Source organism: Zonotrichia leucophrys, chromosome 5 (genome assembly GCF_028769735.1).
Source record: "Zonotrichia leucophrys gambelii isolate GWCS_2022_RI chromosome 5, RI_Zleu_2.0, whole genome shotgun sequence".
NCBI lineage: Eukaryota > Metazoa > Chordata > Aves > Passeriformes > Passerellidae > Zonotrichia > Zonotrichia leucophrys.
The window spans coordinates 40,297,477-40,321,077 of record NC_088175.1 but is presented as its reverse complement, the minus strand read 5'-3'; the positions used below and the strand labels follow the sequence as shown (position 1 = coordinate 40,321,077).

General features: G+C 41.0%; 1 protein-coding gene across 8 annotated transcripts in view; it reads right to left on the bottom strand.

The window, feature by feature from the left end:
- Positions 1–23,601, bottom strand: part of TSPAN4 (tetraspanin 4) — a 427,493-nt gene that overhangs the window by 34,241 nt on the left and 369,651 nt on the right. For 2 of the 8 annotated variants that reach the window (XM_064714679.1, XM_064714681.1), the window contains exons 8-9: positions 14,066–14,255; positions 11,768–11,921 (exon numbers count right to left, since the gene is read on the bottom strand). The exons of 5 other annotated variants lie outside the window; for them this stretch is intronic. In XM_064714679.1, the coding sequence (XP_064570749.1) occupies positions 11,912–11,921; positions 14,066–14,255 (200 nt within the window). In that variant the 3' untranslated portion in view covers positions 11,768–11,911. Of the gene's footprint in view, positions 1–11,120; positions 11,320–11,767; positions 11,922–14,065; positions 14,256–23,601 lie in introns of those variants that run through there. One more of the 8 variants, XM_064714680.1, reaches the window with a different exon arrangement.

The window sequence follows — 23,601 nt, the reverse complement described above, 5'->3', positions numbered from 1 at the left end:
TCCTCACCACTGAAGTCTTCCTTACACCATCTGCCTAGAAATAGAAATCTTGTAAGATTTTAGTAAATAAGAGCTACTGCATGATTTTTGGTGATATTTGGCAGTTAAGGAACAATATGCTAATTTCTTGCCAGTATCATCAATGTTGCACATCTCCAGAACACTTTGCTCAGCGCTTTGGGATTCCCTTCCTCATTTTTTCCCCAAATGTGAAACAGCTTCAGGACTTAATGTTTAGGTTTTTTGTTTTGTGTTTTTTTTTTTTTTGTAATTGCTTCTTTTAACACAGAAACCCACTAGCTAGTGAATTCTCTTTTCCTAACTTGACTGCAAAAGCCAACATCAAGCATCACCTTACAGATCTTCTAAACTTCAATAATTTAGTTGCAATACTTATTTCTCTAGCAGTGTTTGATATCAAGGGAGATGCACTGGCACTGGCTGTGTAACTTCAGAAGAGTAAAGAATACAGGAACAGAAGATCAAAGGAAGTGGTCTGGGAGCAGAAAGAATGAATGTTTCTGAAACCTACTGGCTTAGGTCAGCTGAGCTAAGACCTTTCAGCTGTGCCACAGGCTCTCTACAGAGTCTTGAAAAGCCACTGCTTCTCTTGTTTCAGCTATTTGTAAAACAGGAATTACCTGACTCTAGTCATACCATAAAATTAATAATACAATAAATAATTTGCAGTAGGCATTTGAATATCAAACCCAATGTGGAAGATGAAGCACTTGTACAGAATGTGAGACAATGAATGGATTTTCTAACCTGAAAGAGAGAGAGAGAGAGAGAGAGAGAGGGAGGAACCTTCCCAGCACTTGGAGATAAAGCTGAGCTTCATTAGGAAGCAAAAGGAAGGAAAAGCACATCTTGCACTGGCCTGGAGCAGGCAACTGGTGAAACTATAAGAGAAAGAGTCTCCCTCTATGTGCTCTGGCAAGAGCCAAGAAGTTGCAATGGTGTTTAATAAGAAAGTAATGGAGTCAAAGAACTTGGGTTTTTCAAACCAGTGTTTCCAGGACCATGGTTTGTGCATATAATTAATTGCAGTTTCAGCCACTGTCACCTGCCCACCATCACCTGCTGCTGTTTGAGTGCAGGCAGCAGCAACCAGCTGAGGATGCAGGAAAGGAGCCACTGAAACATCCCTGTACTTTCCATACTATTGAAATGCCAATGAATGCCACAGCAGCTTTCGTTCCTCTGTTTTAAACAGGAGATCACAAGGATGGCAAGTCACTAGAGTCCGCAACTCAAAATCTTTTATGCAAGAGCAGATTCAAATGTTTCTAGCAAACTGCACCAGATTTTGTCCAAATGATGCCTTTTAAGGTCCAAGGGAGAGACAGGCATTTTATCATTGTTTAGCTTCCTATTACTGCTGGTGTAAGGGGAAATACACTGCTCTGTAGCCAGAGGCCACAGCATGTAACCTGTTCTTAGGCACAGCAACAGCTGAATTACTTGTGAGTCAGGTCCCCAGGTTTGTTTAAATAAAGCACATCATAACAAGCTCAAAATGTTAAGCTGCAGCTGTGCAGTTTCTTGGCTCATTTAGAGAATGAAGCCAGTAGCAGAGCTAACACCTTATTTCAGCTGTCAGTATGGCACAGGTACTGGCCAACGAGATAGTCCAATACATCCTTAAAAAGCCTTCAATCTTCTTTATTTTTAGTGAAACTAGGGGTGGAAGCTTTAAACATGGATTCTTGGCTTGCTGCTTCTTCTTTTAAAGGAGTTGGAATGCTGCAGCAGACATGGGGAAAGGGCTGGGTGAAACTGGGCAGGAAAATCAAACCAGTTGCTTACTCAAAAGCCTGACATCGCAAAGTAACTATCACGGTATTAAGTAAATTCTTCTTAACAATTATGGATTTTGCTGACAAAAGCCTCACCAGTGTGTTGGTGGAATTTCAGGTGAGTGAACACTGAAGTGCATGGCTTTTGTGACATACCTATTTTTAGAGCATTCAGGATACATTTGCTGCTGATTCTGTAGAAGAAAACTTTTGTTTACATAGAAATAGGCTCTTCTTCAGATTATTAATTATTGTTCCTATTATTATTTCTGGTTGGGAAAACCCATCCTCAACAGCAGTGACACTGGCAAAGCTGTGAGTCATTGTGGTCTAGCTGTGCCATTTCTCTTCCACAATGAAACTCCCTTTGCAGCAGGTTTTCCTCATATACTTGCTCCAAAGCTGACTGACACGAAAAAGCTTCTGTTCCCTTTCTCCAGTTACATTTCCCACCAGGTGTTGCTCTCTGCCCCTTTTATGACAGTTGAGCTTTACGGCAGTTTTACGACAGTCGCGCTTTACAGCAACGCCCCTTTTACGGCAGTCGCGCTTTACGGCACTTTTATGATAGTCGTGCTTTATGGCAACTTTACGACAGTCGCGCTTTACGGCACTGCCCCATTTACGACAGCCGCACTTTACGGCACTTTTACAACAGTCGCGCTTTACGGCAAGCCTCCCCTGCCTTCACACATCAGCCTCGTCTTCCACAGATCTCCCAACCACCCTCAAAGCCGCCCTCTGGCTCCTGTGCCACCCCTGCTACTCACTTCAATCGTCTTTCCCTACACTTGGGCCTGATTCACTCCTTTCCTTCCTGTCCCAGAAAATGGTAATTTTTGCTTGATCTCTAGTGGCCTTGGGAGCACACCTGTGCCAGGCTGTAAAGAGTCATCTGAACTATGCTCATGTATTGAAATCCCCAGCACACTGAATCCAAGCCAGCAGAAAAGGAAAACACTCCTCAAAATCTATGTTGAGCATATGCCTAGGTTATCTGTATTGAGTTTCCTTTTAGAATTTTAAAATAGATAATCACTTTCATTCATCCTCAACAGTCATCAGTATCACCTCAGATAAGCAAAATGGGAAGGATGCTAATTAACATAATACATGCAGTTGAGCCTTTGTTTACCAAGAGACATGAAAGGGGGGGTTGCATTTGTGTTTCAAGTGCTAACAGCCTGTTATCTCCAACTATGCAGATCCAAAAAAGAGCACACACATCCCCCCACCCACCTAGGGATGCACATGTCAGTAGAGCCTTAGATCCAATTAGCTGCCACAAAGGCTTCAGGACTGCAGGGCAAGAGAAAGCAGGGAGACAAAGCACTTCCCTTGTAGGAACGAATGACCCCCCTGTGATTAGGTACCAGGACCAGTGACATTGGACACATAATCCTTTGCAGAGCTGTGGGCTGGAAAACGGAAGGCAGCACTTTGCTCACAGAGATGAAGAACTTGGCCATTTGCCCACTGAGCCATTTGCTGCAGCTGTCCCATGGGATCAAACTTGGTTTCAATTATTTACCATAGTCATTTACTTAGCTTAAAGGTGAATGAGAGCATGTTCCAATAAGAGAGAGCACTACTAAAATAACAGAGGAGGAGGGATAACTAAGGCAAATAATGCCCTGTGTTCCCACTGTGGTAAAAGAAGATGAATGAGGTCCCCACACTGTGTAAGTGTGGGCTATCTGCAGATCCATTTATCCAGTTAAGTTAATTTCCTCATACATTTATGACTTTGGTAGAAAAATACAAGCCAAAATACAGATTTGTCCACTGCTGTAAGGTAAAAACAACTCTGCAAACATCAAAACAATTACACCCTTTGTGTATTGGGCCTCTGGTGTCACCTGAGCCTTGCTGAGGCCATGGGGAAGGCTCTAAGCTCCTCAGGTTATTCACAGGAATGGGCGTTGCCACCTCTTGGTGTCAGAGCTGCTCTGCTGAGCACAGACCTCAGTTCCACTGGCACCAGTAACAACCGGGCAAGCTGCAAAGCTGCTGGGGGACAGGGCTGGCTAATTTCCTCAGGGGTAGAAATTTTCCCAATTCCTTCCAACAAGGAAATCAAATGTCTACTGATAAACCATCTTTCTCTGAGTTGGAACTAAAAGACCCATTTAAAAACCAAACCAAACCCACTGAAGGGTTAAAATCTGCTACTCTGCCTGGAGAAACTTGTCTGAAAAGAGTGATTCTGTGGAAACAGATTGAAAGCTGTGTCTTCCTAGATCCAGGGAACGTTAATCCTTAGGGGAAAGTGAGGTTTGCACACAGCCTGTTTTATTATTCTTAAGATAAGCTTTCTCTGAAATTAACTCACTTTAAATAAATAATGCTGCGAGGAGAACTACCATCATCCTTGGAGGGAACAGAGCACCAGGCAAAGTCAAGCACACTCCAGTGGGTTTCATTCCTGTGGCAGCGTGGTCTCTGCTCAGCCTGGAAATAGGAAAAGTGCAGAATGCACTCCTTGAGAGAGAGGGCAGCACAAATCCAAAATCCAGGAAAAACAGTGGGCTTTGAAGGAACAGCTGGCTACCCAGCAGAAACTCAACAAAACCAGCAGAGTTGCCTGGCCAAGGAGCAGAGAAGGTGATGAACCCCTTACCTATCTTTTCTTCCTTGAAAAAACGTTATCTTCTTCCAATCACATGGATGTGTACTTGGAAGAACAAAGGATCTGCTAAATGCCAGCTCATCAGCTGGCAGGAATCTTGTTGACAATGGAGTTGCTCACTTTTATGCAACCTGGCATCCTCACATGGTGTCTCCAGTGGCTCACACCCCTGTTTCTGTGAGGGTGCACAAAAGCTTGAAAACCATTCCCTCTCCAAACCCACAACCCTGACACCAAGGTGCTCTGATCTTCAGCAACTGGAATTACTGGGTCTAATCCCAGGTAAACTTTTCAGTGATGATGTCATAAACTGGTAAACAAGATGTCTTGGAAAGCTGGTAAATAACCAAAGCAACAGAAGTGAATATCTGCTATTAAATGCCTCCCTTGTTTTAATGAAATCAACAATTGCAGCTCTTCAATGCACTTCACTGAAAGCAGATTTAATCGTGAATTGAATGATTTGGGACTCAGTCACTGCAAATGAATAAACTTCATGGAGATTGCTTTCCATAATAACAGAAAACAAGTAAATAAACAAACTGCCAGTCACAATTATATGGCACCAAATGCAGGTTTCCAACACTCTCTACTTCCAATACTGTCAGAACAAAGCCACATTTCTCACTGGAAGTCACATGAGTTGAATGGAGAAGGAAATATGGTCGATACCCTGTATACTAAACAGAGATAAGTGACAGTGCCTTCACTAAGTGAGAGACTGGATGTTCCACACAGAACAGAATTGCACGTGCTGTTTTTGCACAGAAAAAGTGGCTTTTGCCAAAGGAGCAGCAGCCACCCTGCTAAGTGGCACCAAAGGTGCTGTGTTTTCAAAAGGCAGTGGTTGAGCTTAGTCCCAAGAACACCTGTGAGGATGCTCCTCAGCTCCTTCTGGCTTATTTTGAATTTATTGTGCATGCTTCTACCTTTCAAAATGAGCCCCTTTGCTAATTAAGAGACTGACTTTTTGCAAAAGAGTAGCATTAATCCCAAGTCTCTCCTTAAAAGTGGAAATTGTCTGTTCCCTCTCATCCCCTTTGGATTCTCTGTCATTAACACGGCCTGCAATAGCTCCAAGACCTTTTTTTCCATAGGGCATTTATTTGGGTCTTTCTACCTACCTAAATTTAGTAGTTTTGACACCTCTGAAGAGCTCAAATTTGACTGAAATTTTCTATCAGTGTCAAGAGTTATGAGGGCACAAGAGGAAAAAAGAAGTCACTGCAGCCACATTGAATGTATTTTAAAAAGTAAAATTTACAAAAAAAACCACCCCAATGTTAAAAACAGAGGATTATGTCAGAGGAGCTTTTAGTGGGTTTTTGATAGAAAGTTATTTGGTATTTTTCCGATGCTATGGAAGGAAGCATAAAAATCACAGCTAATGAAATTTTGCAGATACCACACAAAACTTGCTATGCATCAAAGAATCTGCTGATCTCACTTGTCCTGCTTGGTTACAGAGCCTGAGGGCTTATCCAGACAAATACCAGAAAAGACATCCAAAAAAAACCATGTGAGATCATACTACAAGACTGGCAACTATATTCTGGAAAGCAGGAAACCTGTGCAAGGACGGAGGAATGGAGATGGACATGCTCTGAGGGCAATACTCCCAACTCACAGAGACAACAGTCATGGGTTTATTCAACCCCAGCTGCTCAGGGGCAGGTTATTGTCATTACCTCCACACTGCAGAACTGATACCCATTTTTTCAAAAATATACTGAATATCTGAAAGGATTCCAGAGAAGACCCACAATAAAAAGCCATCACTGAGAAGTGTGCTTTCCTTCACATGACTAACATTCTTGGAAGAACTAATAGAGTGACAAGGTCAAAAAGCAGTGTAATTGCAATCTTCAGGTACCCATATGGAGCAGCAGCTCTCAACAGCAGACAGCACTTAACTCTATCACAAAATGATATAATGAGAGTTAGTGGTTAGAGCTTTTTAGACAGACAAGTACAAGATAGACACAAGGCACAATTTTATCCATGAAGCAAAAATAAATCCTTGGAACAAATCATTGAGCAATGAGATGCAGTCAATGATGCCTTTAAACTAAGACTCAAGAATTTTCTAAAATTACAATTCAGGTGTAATTAGTTTGATGACAAGAATACTGATTGAAGCACTATGGACCATAGGGGACTGTAACTGTCTCATCTGGTCTTAAAATTTGCAAATCTTTCCAGCAGGCCACAAGTTTTCCATGGATAGGGACTGGATTATTCATGCCAGACTATGTCATCTATGCCCTGCAGTTTGACCTTTGTTTCAAATCCACCCTGAAAGAACAGCTGACAGCAAACATCTCAGTCTCTCCAGTGCACTCCATCCTGGGACTCAGGCACTGCTCCTTCTAAACTGGCACTTGTGATCTGGGGCACAAATTCTCCTCAGTCACAGCCTGAGTTCTCTCAATGAGCTCTCCATCTGCCAAATCCACCTCTCCCTTGTCCATGTCAGCCCTGACTGTCCTCTGGGAGCCATGTCATCCAACACACAGAGGCCAGCTGCTCCAGAGCCACCATCTGCAGCAGGCTCATGTGCCCTGCAGCACACCCATGGCATTGATCTTAGGGGCTGCTTTGGTGTGCCTTCCCTGGTTACAGCGGGAGCCTGCACAGCCCCCAGGACTGTGGGGGACAGGGACCCTGCAGGGACAGGCCAAGCCTCAGGAGTCACAGGTCAGCAGCTCCAAGCTGTGTTGCCTTAACTCCCCTGGTACAAGCAAGTACATTTTAGTCCCTCTCATATAAAGTCAGGGCTCCAAGATAAAGAGCAAAAGGTGCCTTCAATTTAACTTTCAGCAATGAATATCCTATGATTATTTTGTAGTCCAAACAACTGAATTCTTTTGGCTCTTTTAATTTCACAGGAACACTCTGTCTCTTACCTGTCTTTTGTCCTTTACCTGCCCTGCCAGCTACTTCCCTAAGAATTTGCAGCACTGGCTTGGCAGGGTGTGGGATCACCAGGACCCTTCCCAGACCATACCAAATTAATGCTCATAAAGTCAGGCATATAAATACTGGAAAAGGCAGTTTTAGCAAAAACGAAAATCTGTCTGAGAGCAGTTCTGCTGTTTATTCATCACTGATCATTTTCCTTTAACACATTTTCTTCCTTCTGTCAGGGGAGTGGAAAACAGCCTGCTTGGTTCAGGATGGCAAACAGCAGAACCTAAATATTAAATAGTAAGGAGTCAGAGAATGCTTTTTTGAAAAACCTGTAAGTAACAGCAAAACCAAAAAAAAACCCCACAAAACCCCCAAATTAACTCAGCAGCATGAAAAAAAGAAAATTGAAAAATTGCAGGCTGGGGTTAGTCTGTACAAGTCACTGAATCCAAAGGAGCAGCCTTTTACTTCTACCAATGCTACCAGCTTTTGGGGAACTTTGAGAAATCCCATAATGCTGGCATGGGAGTTGGTAAAATACTCCACATACTGAATCCAGCAACTGTAGTTGAGAATTTTGGTTTTTACTAAAAAAAAGATTTTTTTAATAAGATTTTGAGGGCTTGTTGTTTATGCTAAAAGTTTTAAAATATTAAAAAGCAAAAAGCAAGTCCCCTCCCCCCAGCCCAGTAAGAAGAAAGAGTTGTATTTGTCATTCTGCCTCGCTGCCATTGTTATCTTGCATGATTTCATCCAGTGAAGGCTGGCAGCTTCCCAGGTCTGGTGAGACTCTGGCACAGCCCCTATGGGCTGATGATAGGACTATTTAACAGATGCTGTTGCTATGTAGACTATTTATACTCCTTCAGAATCTCACAAAATAACAAGTACTGGACATACAGTGCTGTCACCTGAGCATCAAAATGCACTTAAAAAAATTACTAAAGACCATTTCCTTCTTATGCCTGGCTTTTTCTGGTTGTTTTTTTCCCCTATCAGATTCTATTTAACTATCTTTTTTTTCATGAAGCATGACCACTTTAACAAGAGGCAGTGACCAAATCCCCTCAGCTGTGTCCCTGTGACATGCAGCTCTCAAGCGGTCACACAAGAACTGCTTCACTATGCAACAATCTGACAACAGAGGGGGAAGTCTTTGCTATGCCAACTTTCACCTATCTTGGGCTTGACTGCTGGAAAATGCAATAGCCAAAAATTGTTAGAATCTCTTTATCTATGATGGCTTTTCAAAATCAGAAAAGAATATAGGATACAGATACAGGATCAGGTGCTTTTCCATATTCCTACACTTCTTGACATAGTGTTGGTGAAATTTTTGCCATCACATCTGTGAAGACAAATGGGGGAAAAAACCAACCAACAAAACCTGTAAAAAACCACCACCACCAAAACAACAAGAAGAAAATCACAACAATAAACAGTGGCTCCAATTACCTTTCTAATCAACACAAAAACCACGTTGACTGTAATTTCAGAAGACTCCAATGTAGCGTTGCTTTGGGATACAAAAACCTGACATACTCTTCTGAGTGCTGGCCAGGTCGGTGGTCAGCATCCTTATCTCTGAATTTTGGAAAATTTGGAAGTCATCAAGAGAACTAACAATGGTGAAACCCATCAGTATCACTTGGAAGTGCTGCAGTATTCTAACAGTGAAAAGGAAAACTCTCAAAGCCTATTGTGACAAAAGATCGAGTGGCATCAACTCTGACAGGAGGAAAGAGTCAGGAATCACCAAGACAGAATGTGTGATGTAAATGTCACAGGAGTCAGAGTGCCCCTGGAGGATGAAAAGCTTTGGGAAACTGGCTGTGTGACACCACAGACAAACATGCCAGTCAGACATTTCCATTGAAACAGAAATGTGCCCGTGGTCTCTGCTGCCAGCACAGCCAAGGCTCATCAGCACCACTGAGAGATCCACAGAACTACAACATGGAGGGCTCCAACAGCACTACAGAAAGTCTTGGGACAGGGTCTGGATCCCAACTGTTGTGAAGCTGCAAAGCCACATCCCTACGTACAGACTTCATTGAGCACTAATTGTTTCTTTGCTAACTTCACATTAGTGGTACCTCTGGCCTTAGAGCCAAATGCACACAAAGTCTGCGAAAGAAACATTCAGTCAAGAATCACAAATGCTGTAACCTGGAGGCTGAGCAGTGAAGAACTGTATCCATCTTGCCAAAGGGAATGTCTCATCACGTAGACAAACAATTTGTTGATAGATAAATGTGCCACAGACAATCTAATCTTGGAAACAGAGCTGAAGCCATGCAAATCAGAAGTAACAGATATTCAGCTTTTGCATAAAGCAGCTTTGCAGATGAAAAATGACACCCAGCATACATGGAGCAAATGAGAGGAATGAAACAAGCTTCAATTACAAACCTCATTGTGCTCACCATTCTTTCTACAACATAAACAGGACAACAGAAATGCTCAGATTAATCAGCCAGGGGTGAATTTCTTCCCACCAAGATAACTTATGCAGACACATGGGGAAGAAAAATAGAATCATTTAACAAATTAGAAAAAAAGAGTGCAAAACTGAGAAAGCTGTGTGTTCACTGGAGTACTGTTCCATAACAAATATGTGAGGGCACAAAACCACACACAATTTCTGAAACACCCAATGTAATTGTTAATACTAGAAAAGATGAACCCAAATTTTGCTGAAAAAAGGGTTCATCTGCAGGGTCAATTACAACAAAATGAACAGACAGGAGAAGAAGTCTATAGGCAAGATTGTTAAAACAGTAGAAGCAACTCTGCTCACCCATCCCCTTTTTTGAGAAAGGCTTTAATGACACTTATCTCCTTGGATTTGAGGGAAAAGAAAGGACAGAATCAATAGGATAACTATGGCTCTTCTGGCTATTTTAGATAGATTTATAACCATTTGCAAATTGCATTAAACATCCGGAATTTAGGACAGGAAACTTTTAATTTTCTTTCACAAATCTAATTAACTAAATGAATATGCTCCAAGCAATAGCAAATCCCCCACGTGCATTTTTGAGAAAAGTAATTCTCATGAAACTGCAAACAGCACCAGGCATCCTCTCCTACACAGACAAAGTGGGGGCCAAAAGGGACATTTTAAGTCTGCAAAGGAGACTTGGGGTTATAAAAATATAACCTCATTTAAAAATACAATAGCGGAGAGCTTCAGGGTATAATTTTTGTCCACAGCAGACAAGCAGTCTGAGCAGTTTGGTAATGAGGACACAAGATTGGGAAGTGGGATTAGAAACCATCATTCAAACCAATTGGACAAAAAAAAAAAAATCAGACAAGAAGCAGACTGGCACTTAGAAAAACTAGTTGCAGCAGAGATTAATTTGTTTCTGCAGGAGCATGTCACCCATCCCACTACACACCAGTAAGAGAAAGCTCTGGCAGTAAGAGACAAATTGCTATTTGCTATTGCTCTCATAATAATGCCTACAGAGCCACCTCTCTTTTGCCCTGATACATAATTTATAAAGGGGAGAAAAATGCCACCCTTGAAATTACATTGGCCCTGTAGTTTTTAACTGTCAGAGATGATTTCTTTGAGATTTAATTCGTGATTTGCAGGCTTCATTAAGTTTTCGCAAGTAATTTTAAACTTAAATCACCATTGGCAAATCCATCATTTATTGATAGAAACATTAAGACTCTAATGCAGTGTGACTTGTGATGAAACAAGATAGGAAGGGTTTAGGATGGAAAGAAGTGCTCCTTTTTGCCACAAAAGACTGCTTCGTCAGGAGGAAAAAATCAGAGAGGGAAAAAATTAGTTTTTCTCTCTCCTGTCACTTTGAATGATCCATGAAGAATTTTTTGAGTTGTTAAAATTATCTTCTAAAACTTGGGTAAGGCAATACAGCTCATCTCAAGAAGAAGTGTAAGGAGCAAGCTTTCTGTTTTCTTCTTGTTTACAGATGTAAGGATGAGGTACAGTAGAACTCCATCCTAAGAAAGGCAAGGGAACAAACAAAACTTGCCAAAGCATGTAAAACACAACAGAGAAGCCCAGATATTTAATCCCTCACCAAACTGAATCCCATTATTCTGACTGAGGCATGTTGAGACAGTAGAAAGATGATGACTCTATTTTGATTCATATTTAAGGATTTAGTGTGTAGTTATTCCAAACTTCACCAAGTAGATCGTTTCCAAACAAACAGCATCCATCCACACTTTCCAGGGGCCTGCATCGACCTGATCCTACCACAAAGAATCTCCTTCATGCTTTGCAGCCTTCTCCCTTCAGTGTAGCTTTCCACACAGCCAGTTTTTATATTCCAGATAGCAGTTCTGTTTACTGCACTTTATTTTCCAAACCATTATTCCCCTTGTCCAGCAATTACTGTTTCTGGGCACCCACTTTGAACAGATGAGATAAATAAAGCTTTTCCCACACAAGTGACATCAGTGCAGCTCCCAAAGAAAACACAACTCCAAATGAGGTGCAAAGCACTTTTGTCAGGGAAAGGTGGGTGATGCACAAGCAGAACTCCCTGCATCTTCTTACCTGTGGCAAAGTGAGGCTGTGCCACAAGAGTTAACACTTCCTGCCCACAGAAAAAATAAGAAAAAAGGATGAAACAGAGCTAGAACTCTCTACAGCACAACACTATGCAACAACATGACAAATTTGGAACATTTGGTACAATTTGAAAATAGAGGATAACAGGGCTACTCTGTTTGGGAGATGACTTCAGTGAGGTTGTTTCACTTACAATCAAGAAATGATTGGCTGGCTGCAAAGCCAGATTTTACCTATTTTAAAATAACTACCCTCATCACTTTGAGCTGCGTGGGTATTTCTGTGACTTTCTCATTTATTTTTCATATATAAATAATGAATAAGAATATATGAGAATAAGAATATTAAATAAGCTGACTGTAATGCATTTTAAATAAACCTACTTCTTCTTTTTTTAGCTCTAAATTAAATGCAAAGTAAGCACCTCTCAAATGCTTGTGGCTAAATTTACCACTGGGAACTTAATGGGCGTGCTGATGAAACATTTACATGCACCTGTTTTGGCCATAAAGAGAAAAAATTTGCACATTCAATACATTTAGCTTTACATCCAGCCTCTCCTCTGCCATGACTGCCTGCTTAATATGTACAAATGAAAGATTAAATGGGGAAAACTGGAAAGCTTCAAAGTCTGGACTTTTTAAAAAAAACATTTCCAGACACTGTTTAGGCCACCACATATGAGCTGAGATTTATAAAGTTCTGCCATTCACATTTCTATTCTGTTTCAATGAATGCTATTATAAAGTTTTCAGACTAGTAATAAAAAAGCTATTAATGTGCTTCCTCCACGCTAATCAATTCAATATGGGGATTGTGATGTTAACACTACTTTACATTACTGCCTTCATCATTTCTCATTCTTCCAATATATAAAGTAAACAAAAGGGGTTTGGATTCCTTATAGATTCATTTTTATCTCAAAGTGAAAGCTGTGTGAGATTTGTGGCTTCAGACTCATAGCTGATGATAAGCTTCTCCTTCCTTCCTCTTCTCAAACTAAATATATAAAGAGAGTTTAACAAAATTAATTGCAGCATTCACTGTTCATGAATTTCTATGCTTGTGTAATTCATTTCCTTGCAGATAGTGAAGCAAAAGGGGATTCTCTTGCTGCCAAGGTTACAGGATTCATGAGTCAAGCCTGCTCAGAACGAATGGAGAATAAGTAAAGAATCCCCCTCATCACTCCTTTCACTAGGGGTGAGTTTTTAATAGCTTTAAATAACTTGGGGTCATGGGACTGCATTCCTTAGGACAGAGGGACAGAACAAATGCAGCCAGGAAAATCCTGAGCAGCCATTTCTGCCACAATTTGTCTCATGTCTAGTAAGAAACATTACTCCCAGCTAGGGACCAATCATATTCATATTCATCTCTAGCAAAGTGTAAAGCTCCTCATTCAATCCCTTCAGCTGCTACTCCAACCTTCAACCCAGGCACGATGCAGGAAAGGCAGAACAGTCTGTGCTACCTGAGAAAAGGCAGCAGCATAAAACCTTCCCTTTCTCCCACCTAATCCCAGAGCTGCTGACTGGAGAGGTCAGAAAAGGGGGAGGACTCATCCCTGACCAGGACCATTAATGAAGCCCAGGTGGGTGAGGTGGAGCCACAGAGCACTGCAGGGTCAGTCTGGTGCACAGCAACCAACTCACTTGCAAGGGCTGAGTACACTATGAGAAATAGCTTTATTTGCAGGAAAATACCTATACAGCCACCCTTCCCAAATCCTAAAGCTCTTCCTGTACATTCTGAGACAATCCAGGTCTGAGGAGGGATACTTATACATCCAGAGAGCAATAAGCACTTGCTGAATTTTCCTGGATTTTTAAGTTACAGAGTGGAAGGACAATTTAATTTCCTACTTCATAAAATGCAATCCATCTTCCATTCCCCATTCACTTTTATAAAAATCTGCTGAGATAAAAGCCTTGCTTAATTTATTCTTCCATTTCAGCCAGAAATGGATGACCAGTTAAGCCAGCAGTTCCTGATAAAACAAAGGAAGTGATCCAAACCTACATGCTTAATAACATGAAGGCATTTTCACCCTCCATGTACAGCCCTATTCCAAGGGGAATATGAGAGGCTCAGCACTCTCAGGACACAAAAAAGAGAACATTAAGATTCACAGGACACAAAAAAGGGAATGCTAAGATTCATTCTTACCCAGGGAATTCTTCCTTTGTGAAGCAAGTTGCTGCAGAGGGCAGTGCCCTGAAGCACGTGCCACCACTGTGCTGCTGTTCAGGGCCACTGCAACTCAGAGATGCAGGGATTGCAGACATGAGAGGGATTCTGGGCACTCCACATCCCAGCATTTTCAGGAACTCTCCAAATTGAAGCCTCTCTGAATTATCTCCAAGCAGGTCAACAAGGGAGAGACACCCAAATCACTCTTAGCTTAAAAACACATTTTTATTATGTAGGATGTACTTAAGTATCTGCCAAATATAATTTTCCTTTAGCATTAATTTTTCTCTTTATCAGACTCTACCACCACTTCAAAGAACACCTAGAAATTGGTTAAAAACAACCTCTGTAACAAGTATCATATGCTTGCTTTCTTGACTCCACTTAAATCTGTTCAATCAGAACAAAAGTTATCAGTGTGCGACCTAAAATTCCCACTGGGAAATTATTTCAAGGACTGAAGGTGAAGTGGTGGGCAAGCAAAATTGACATGGGGACCTCTCAGTGTCCTCTTCTCTTATAAGGTTAGAGAAACCAGGACATTGCAAGCTTTCAGAGATCAGAAACTTGATCCTCTTAATTCACACTATTTAAATTGTGGATTCATGGTGCTAAGCTTACCAAGGCAAACAGTCTTTGAGGAGAAAGAGAATAATTCTGTGACTGAAGAAACATGCTTCAAGTATTGCATCTCATCAGCTCTGTTTCTCAGTCCCTAAATGTGCCACTTTTCAAAAGAAAATCTATGCAGAACAGGACTACTCAACACTTCTCTGATAAATTAATCTCCCCTAGAAGACTTTATATGGTAAAATACTTAGAAAGAGTAATACTGGAATCCTTGTATTTAATGTGCTATTAAAAAAAAAAAAGATTAATGAGATGTATCAACTCTAAACATAAAAGCTGTGGAATAGATGAGGACTTACCAAGTGACCCTTACAGACTATACCACTGCATGGCATCCTGCTGAGGCCAGAGAAAAGCTCCACACACAGTCTGTGCTTTAAAATACGTTATTCATCTACACTGAAACTGCTTCCTAAAGACATGTGAAAAAGGTTCCTATGTCTCCCTCCAAACCTGGCTGTTGGCATCTGCCTGACACACAGAGCATAGCAGGGACCGCTCAGAGGCATACCACAAGTCACTTGAGAGTGTCACTCCAGCCTCTCAGGGAAGAATAAAGCTGCCCCAAGCACACAGCAAACAGTTGGCCATTACTCCAAATGGCCAACTACTCCAGCAGAACATTGCTCAAAACATGCCTGGAATGGGTAGAGGAATGCCTTTGGATCAGAAAAGTCTCTCATACCTGTTTCTAGATCAAGCAGGGAGTAGAGCCATGCATCTCACAGCCTGATCCAATCTCCTCAAAGAGCTACACAGTAATGTTGACAGTTCTGAGGTGTGTAAGGAGTGTGCTAGGAGCTGCCCTGGATCAGGAGCAAGGAACCTCAGGATTCCAAAATCCAACTCCTATGGAATTTGCATGGTCCCACTAATTATGGGAAAACAAAAATTCAAATTTTCCATTTACCATACATAGCAGTAGCTGATACTTAAAGATGAATACAAAAACATAAACATATCCAATCACAAAATCTAATAAACAAGCATGTGGAAAAAGGATATATTAAATCCTCAAAAATCCCAGCTTGATGTGGAATGAAGTCTCTCCCTGCTGCCCCCTTAGCAGTTTGATATCAAGCATATTCTAGGAATTCAAAGTATTTTTTAAAAAGTAACTCCAAGTAATTGACAGTCAAAGCCTAATTGGAAAAGCAGTAATTTCAGTAAGTATCACTGAGGAAAAGCTTTAAGTCGCATGTTCAATTTTAACTCAAATGTTCTCCTTTTGTTTAATTACTTCAAACTTATGGTATGCACTAGTGGGAGCATTTTGTTATTGGAAAGCTTTTGCCATTATATGCCTTCAACAAATTACCATAAAACCAAAAAAATGAAGTCAAATGGTTGGTAGATATGCAGATTTCAGATACACTCAATTTCCATAATTTCTGTGAAAAGTGATAACTAGTTGCAGCAGATGCCCAAAATTAATACCCAGAATGAGACAAAAAGGCTGAAATGGGAGTGTTAACAGATAAATATTTCATCTGCTCCAGAATATGCAGTGTCCTGGCAGGCACTACACTTGGGATGCTGTTTTGCCAGCACAATGATGGAAAGTTATGAGCAAGAAAATGCCAATATCATCCATGACAAGAGAGGACTCTGTCCCATGAGAGGCTGGAGGGTTCTTGAACACTGAAGAGAGCAAATACCACACCTATCTTCAACATGGGCAATCAAGAAGATCCAGGAGCTACAGGCTTGGAATTCTGACCTCTGTCCCTGGGAAGGGGACAGAGCAACCAATCCTGGAAACCCTTTCCAAAGTCTTGAAGGACAGGAGATGACTGGGAGCAGTCAGAATGGCTTTGCCAAGGGGAAATCACACTTTAACCAACGTGACAGTTTTCCAAAATATGGCAACCAGCTCTGTGGGTGAGGGGGGAGCAGTGGATGTTGTTTCCCTTGCCTTTGTACAGCTTTTGACACCTGTGGCTCTGCAGAGAAAGACCTTGGGGAATTTGTGGACCTTAAGTTGACCATGAGCCAGAAATGCACTCTTGTAGCAAACGAGGCCACTGTGAGAGTTGTCCAACACTGCAACAGGTTGCCCAGAGAGACTGTGGAGCCTCCATCTGTTGAGATAGTCAAAACCCAACTGGACACAGCCCTGACAGCCTGCTCTCACTGTTCCTGCTTGAAGAGGGGCTTCGACTACCACATCTCAAGAAGTCCCTCCTAAACTAAGCAATTCTGCATTTCCATACCCTAGCATGGAGGCTGCACAGTCATTGAGAACATCCATGGAAAAGCCAAGTTGCCACAGCAATTTGGAAACTAACATCCAGAGAAATGTGTATTTCATTAATTCAATTTCTTTTGGAAATGTGTAATCTTTCTGTAGCCAAAATTCAAACAATTTCTTAGCAGACAACAGCATCCCACATATTCTGCTTCACAAGATTAAGACATTATGTTTGAGAACAAAACTCCCTGATCATTGCAGCTTCCAGGCAGTAGGATCTCCTACAGCACTGGAATGCAGCATTCCACACACTCAAGTGAGGATTATTTGGATCACTAACTTGGGAAGTGGGAAAGAGATTTAAAAATACTAAAATGGAGGATAATAGCTTCATGAAAGAAAACAGGCAGCCCCCATTGACTTTACTTAGGGCAGGATTTTACCATGTACAAAGTGGTGACTCGTGCATCCACTCTGTGCTGATACTGCACCGTGCAGATACACTCCTAAAAGGCTTTAAATGGATGTGGCAAAACTGTGATATCCAGCAGCAGTTCCAGTGTCCTAGTCTAACTCATCTAATCACCTCTCACTTCAGCTCTCACATGCAAGCTGACACCTCCATGAACAGAGCTGAAAGAGAGAACACTTAGGGCAGGCAGTGGGAGAAGCAATCCTCACAGCTCTCAGTGATAACAGTCACCATGAAAGAGCTGCCCCTGCCATCTGTACATGAATCAGTGTCAAAGCCAGCACCAACCAGGCTTCCAGCAGAACACCCAGCCCCAGGAAGCCACACCTGGCTGCTGAATGGTCACCTGCAGCGGTGGCAGCAGCAAGGGCACTCTGCTGACATTTACTGAAATATCCGTCCCACTTCAAGGTATGCAGCACATTCTCTCAATTTTCTTCACAGTCCTCAAAAGAAAAGATTTTTTTCTTTTTTTTTCCCCTCCCAAGCTGACTGACCTTGAAAAAACCATTTCTTCTCTTTGTTTGCACAGATCCAGCTGCTTTCGTGCCAACTACAATGCATTTCCTATTCACAGAGAAAAAGGTGGACCTGAAAGAAATCTACAGGGCATTTCCTTGGGCATGCTTGTTGCAAAGAGAGTAATGTTGATTCTATTCACAGCTCTTAAATATCCCTGCAACCATTTTGATTAATACAAATCTTGTTGCAACTCCTTTGGTCCTGAATTTTTAAAAGAAAAACTAGATGTCTTGTGTGATAAATCTGACAAACATCTGGTTCTTAATCAAAATCTTACATGCTTTGTGACTTTCTGCTTTCATTATATCTCTGGATAAAGACTTTTAGTAGTTCCTCAAATCTATTCAATAATCTTTTGTATCTTTTCCATTTTGCTTCATTTACATAATTTACCAATTTAACATGCAATTCATTTTGCACTTCAATATGCCCTTCAAAGTGACCTCTGAAAAGGTCTCCTAAATGCTGAGATTAGGGCTTTGTCAACAGAGGCAACATCAGCACTGCTGAAGGAGATGACATGCATTGTTCTGCTCTCCTGTGGTTCAGAGGCAAAGTGCAGATGGCAAAAACGTCTGGGAGAACAACATCACCCTTGGATTATGGCAGTAAAGTGCCAAATGGAGAAAGCAAAAAAGTAAAAACATACACTGTTGTATAATAATTCCATAAGCTACCAAAGAAATCAACTCATTAAGAAATTGTACCAAAGACAATTAGTAGCAGGAGCTACTAGGGGAGTATTTGGGTTTTGACAAGAACAGCCTCTGAAAATTCTCTTTTCTCAGGGATGCCTTCCCTGCAATTTAAAGGCATTGAAGAGGGTACACAAAATGACTGCAGTACAATAAACTGAATTAAGATTGTGCCATGGTTAAAACAATTTTTGCACAAGCCTCACTCACTGCTAATGCCAGGACACTGCAGCAGAATTGTTTTATATTACCATCATCCAAATTATCAGAGGCACTGTACATGTCAAGTAAGAAATGTGTGCACTCAGAAAATGTAAAATAAAACTCTTATTCTGCTCCCTGTCAAGACATATCCTTTTACACAAAATCTACTCTATCTTCCAGCTCAGTCACTTCCTACCATCAAGTCAATCAGGGATTTTGTTGCACACAGATTCAGGGAGCCCAAAGATTTAAAGATTAAAGATTTTTAAAAGATTTAGATTAAAGATTTTTAGTTCATATTAAACATGATTTCAGCAAGCAGGCATCAATGACCACTGACTGGTAATCACTATTGATTATGCTGTTATCTAAGCATAATCTAGAGTTTTCTAAGTCTGGGGAATAGATTTCCAAAGTTACAATGGCTGGTGCCCAGAAAATTGCTAAACCTCCTTCCTTATGCCTGAACTTCACAGCAAGAATTCAACCCACAAAATTATCAGTGGAAAAGACTACACCACCTTGCAGTGCAGCAATATTTCCAATGAGAAGCCTTGGACATATCAGGGAGTTTAGGTAATACAAAGTCCCTGAGCATGATTTGTGGACTAGAAGTCAACACACTCCAGCCTTAAGAGAACCCAGAACTGGTAATGGTTTGGAGCTGCTGATCAACAGATCCCTGTATCAACTAGTTCACTGCCTACCACTGCTGAGTTAAATCACAGGAAGGAGTTGAAGAAATCTCAACTGCAAATTATGCCTAATAAAGTGGTCAGCCTAGCTCATCACTCTTCAACTGCAGCTGACAAATCCAAGACAAGGACTATATGCTATTGGCCTGCTTACAGTCTGATAACACAAAAAGTCATCTTCCCCTCTCTTTTTCTAATATGTAAAAAATGTTAAGCATTTAGTTTACTGTCATTTTCTAATGTTGCCTGATATACATTGTGACACATCAAAAATGTTCACAGAATGAATAAAAAATGTGCTGTCTGTTTCAATACACTACCTCAGTCATCCCTCAGCATTTGATGTTGCCTGTATTTAAATGCCTAAAGCTGCCTTAATTATTTATTTTATTGCCTTTCTAAACCATTCCTTTCTCCTTCTGCTATTCTTCCCTTTGTCAAAATAAAATTGTATAAAACCAGTGCCAGAACAGAAGCAAGCTGGGGTCAGTCACCAGCTGATGTTGTGGAGGTGTGTGTAACCCAGTGCTGCTCACTCCACCTCTGTCAGTACTCAGCACTGGTGTGCACTCAGTTCCAGATCCTCCCAGATGCTGAAATGACTTCTTATGTGACCACATGTGAGTCAAAACTGAGTAAAAACCTGTCTTGTGGAACAGTAAGGTCCCATTCCATTAATTCAGACATGAGAGCACTACACATTCCCCAGGATACACTGCACCCTCAGGATTTGACCTTTTAATATCTCTTCTCCCAGTCAGCAAAAGCAGAACTGAACTACTCACCTCTTGTAATGTCCTTTAAGGGATTGATGAAAAGCACACAGATGTGCAAAGTATTTAAAAACCACCACTACTGTATGCCAGTCTTCCTTGGGAGAAGCTGGTTGAAGACCTGCACCACCTACATTTTGTCTACTATGAAACCTGAAACTTGAGGTGTGGGAAACAGATCATTGTGAAAGTGCTCCACAACAGAGACGTAATTTGACATCCTCCTGAGATCGTGAGTTAACCTGCAATTAAAGACTGCAAACTAGCAAGAAGGAGGCCCAATCACATCTCTTCCTGCTCTAGACTGATATATTACCAAATATTTATCAGGAAACTCTCACATGGACTTAGGGATGTCAGGAAATCAACTATAGATCCGGCTGGCTTTAAGTCAGGTGCAATGGCAGCAACGCTGTGTCTGATTCATCCATATTGACAGGGGAATTAATATCCCAGTTAGCCAGGGTGGAGGTCAGGACTGGATTTTTCCTGAGAAAAAAGCACTATTCCTGTGCAGTGGGATACTGTAGAAAATACTGAACTTACAGCAGTATGAGCAAAAATCCATTCTGTCAAGGATGAGACACCCACCTTCATTTTCATTTCTGAACTCAGCCAAAGTAGGAAGACAGGAGGCATAAAGAGCTGGCAGGCTGCTGCATTATCTGATCTTTACAAAGGATATTTGTGTTAGGCATGGAGCTTAATTTAGGAGAGTTTGATTTTCCTTTCCCTGCACCTATTCCCCTGCTAACATTTTATTCAAGAAATCAATTAGGCCTTGATCAACCATTGATCGAGAGTTCCCAGTGGGGAGCCCTAATGCATTTTATCTGCAGCTATTGTTCCTAAATACACCTATTTCTGAGCATGCACTTAATTCTTTTCATCAATACTGTGCTATCCTTCAACGAGCCTGTTAATAACATTTTGGAAGTGCACTTTCAGTGAAGTCCTACTTAGACAAATGAATTAGTGAAACTACCGGGATTTCCTTTGGTATGTTTGTGTTTTTTCAGTCTCACAGGCAAATAGATGCCATGCCCCTCATCTCCTCCTGCCTAAAAAAGGTTAAAGTGATGTGTTGGAGTTCAAAATACTAAATGGAAAGCTGTTCAGAACAAATGGAAAAAGCTAACCAATAATGCTTTAAAGCAAGCATTCATTATTTTTCACTAAATTCCTTATGGAATGAAAGATGCGATGCCTCTTTACACACTCCAAAATTCTTCACTGTCATTAGTGTTCTCCTAGCAATATTTCTTTTAAAGACCCATAAGGTGCAAATCAACTTTAACAAGACTTGAGCATATGATTAAATCAGTCACATGGGTTCAAGCATGCACTTAGGTTATGTGCTGAATAGGGAGAGATTTAAACCTATGCCTGACTGCTTTGCTGAAAAGAAGCCAAAGTAAATTGGCTATAATTAAATCCTTTTGATGAAATTTCTGCAACTCCCTATTGTGGGACACCAGTACTGAAATGCTAATAAACTAGTTAAAATTAAGCTTATTACCAAGTAAAATAAACCACAGAGACACTTCAGTCTTTTCTTACTTTATACCACCATTTATATAACATTATTTTGCATTAGAGAAATAAAATACTTGACCAGAGCTAAAACATCTGACTCACAGAGCAGTAATTGCAGTGCATCACCATCCAGGAGGCAATCTATAGATTCCTGCACTGCTACTGCTGTTGATCCTGAAAACACAGCTTTTAGCTATGTCAGCACTCACTGCAAAACCCAAATTCCAGAACACTGCCAGAGAGCAGATATATGCCAGGAAGTGCTTGATTGGTGGACTTGATAATTTTAAAGACCTTTTACAAACAAACCAAATGGAACTTTAACTAGAAAATAAAGCATTAATACACAGACTGTTCAGAAACCATTGCACACATATGCCAGGACTTGCACATCCTCACAGAAATACCAGAGAGAGTTCAAATTGCCTTTGTCCTCTAGAGAGCCTTCCCTGCATACTGACAAGCACACACACTATCCACACAGATTCTGTTCTGAAATTACCTCAGCCCTGCACAGCAGCAAGAACAGCCCGGTTCACTGTGGCAAAGGAGGATACAGACACCCAATAATTCTACCACTAATCAAGAGTTCCAGCAGTGAGAAGGGGATGGTGTAGGCAAAGTCAAATGCTGATGGAGAAACACTGCTAGAAAAGGGCCATCTGACTGAAGAGTGGTGCAGTGACCATTCTGCCAGTTTTGAGGGATTTTCCACAGCTTGTTGTTTTCCAATAAGTTAAGACCATCTCTAAACTGCACACAGTTTGGGTGATCTTGTCTCTTCACTTTAGGCTCTGTTTCCCCAGTTTCAGCAATGTTAACACGCCCTGTGTGTGCATTTTGGACAGCCCTGTGGGCTGTGCTGACTGGGAACATGAGGCACCTCATTACCTGAGGAGACATTTCTGCTGCACTGTCAAAGGCAAACATGGAAAACTTTTAAGCTCTCTTGACAGAAGCCCAATGAGAACAAGTTTCTGCAGTAGAACTGAGCTAAACTTTATATATGAATAATTCCATCAGGTTTTTGTGAATCCCCCCCTCACACCAGTGAGCAGCTCAGCAGGATCTGATCATTTCTGTGAGCAACTGCAAATGAGTGCAGCAAGTGGAAGAGATTCTGTTTTTCCATTTTCTAAAGCCAAATGTGTAAGAGGTTGTGAGGTCTGAGCTATATTTGAAATCATATCCACTAAATTCCTACCTGCTGTCTTTGTATAGGATGAGGTAAAATATCAATCAGAAATTAAAACAATTTTCAATTTCTTTTCGGAAAAAAAGCAAGAAATGCATCAATCTAGAGAATATATATTTTCATAGGATAGCAGCAAAAGCTATATTGGAGCAGCATGGAACACAAGAACATTTTCACACATTTCATGAAAAACAGAAGTAGCCATTATTTTTCAATCCTCTGGGGGCTATTCTGTGGGCCATTTTCAACACAGCTAAGCAGGCATGGAATTTTGGCTGTAACTTTCACAGGGACCCAAGTGAGTTAATGGCCTAATCTTTACAGAAAATTCTCATCATAACTTCAAGTTGCCAATAACAGTAACTGCTCCCATAATCAAATATGATAGTCAATGATTCTTCAGTGCTTTTGTTCTTTTCCTGACTTACGTTACTTATGTTGCATGTTATGTTTGACATTTAAAAAGACAAAAAAACCAAAACAAAAACCCAACAATTTAAGCCTCCCCCCTTCCCCACCAAACACAACAGACACAAAAGTCAACCCCACATTATGGCAGTTTATATGTTCTTTCATTTGTGGGTATTATACAGCTATGT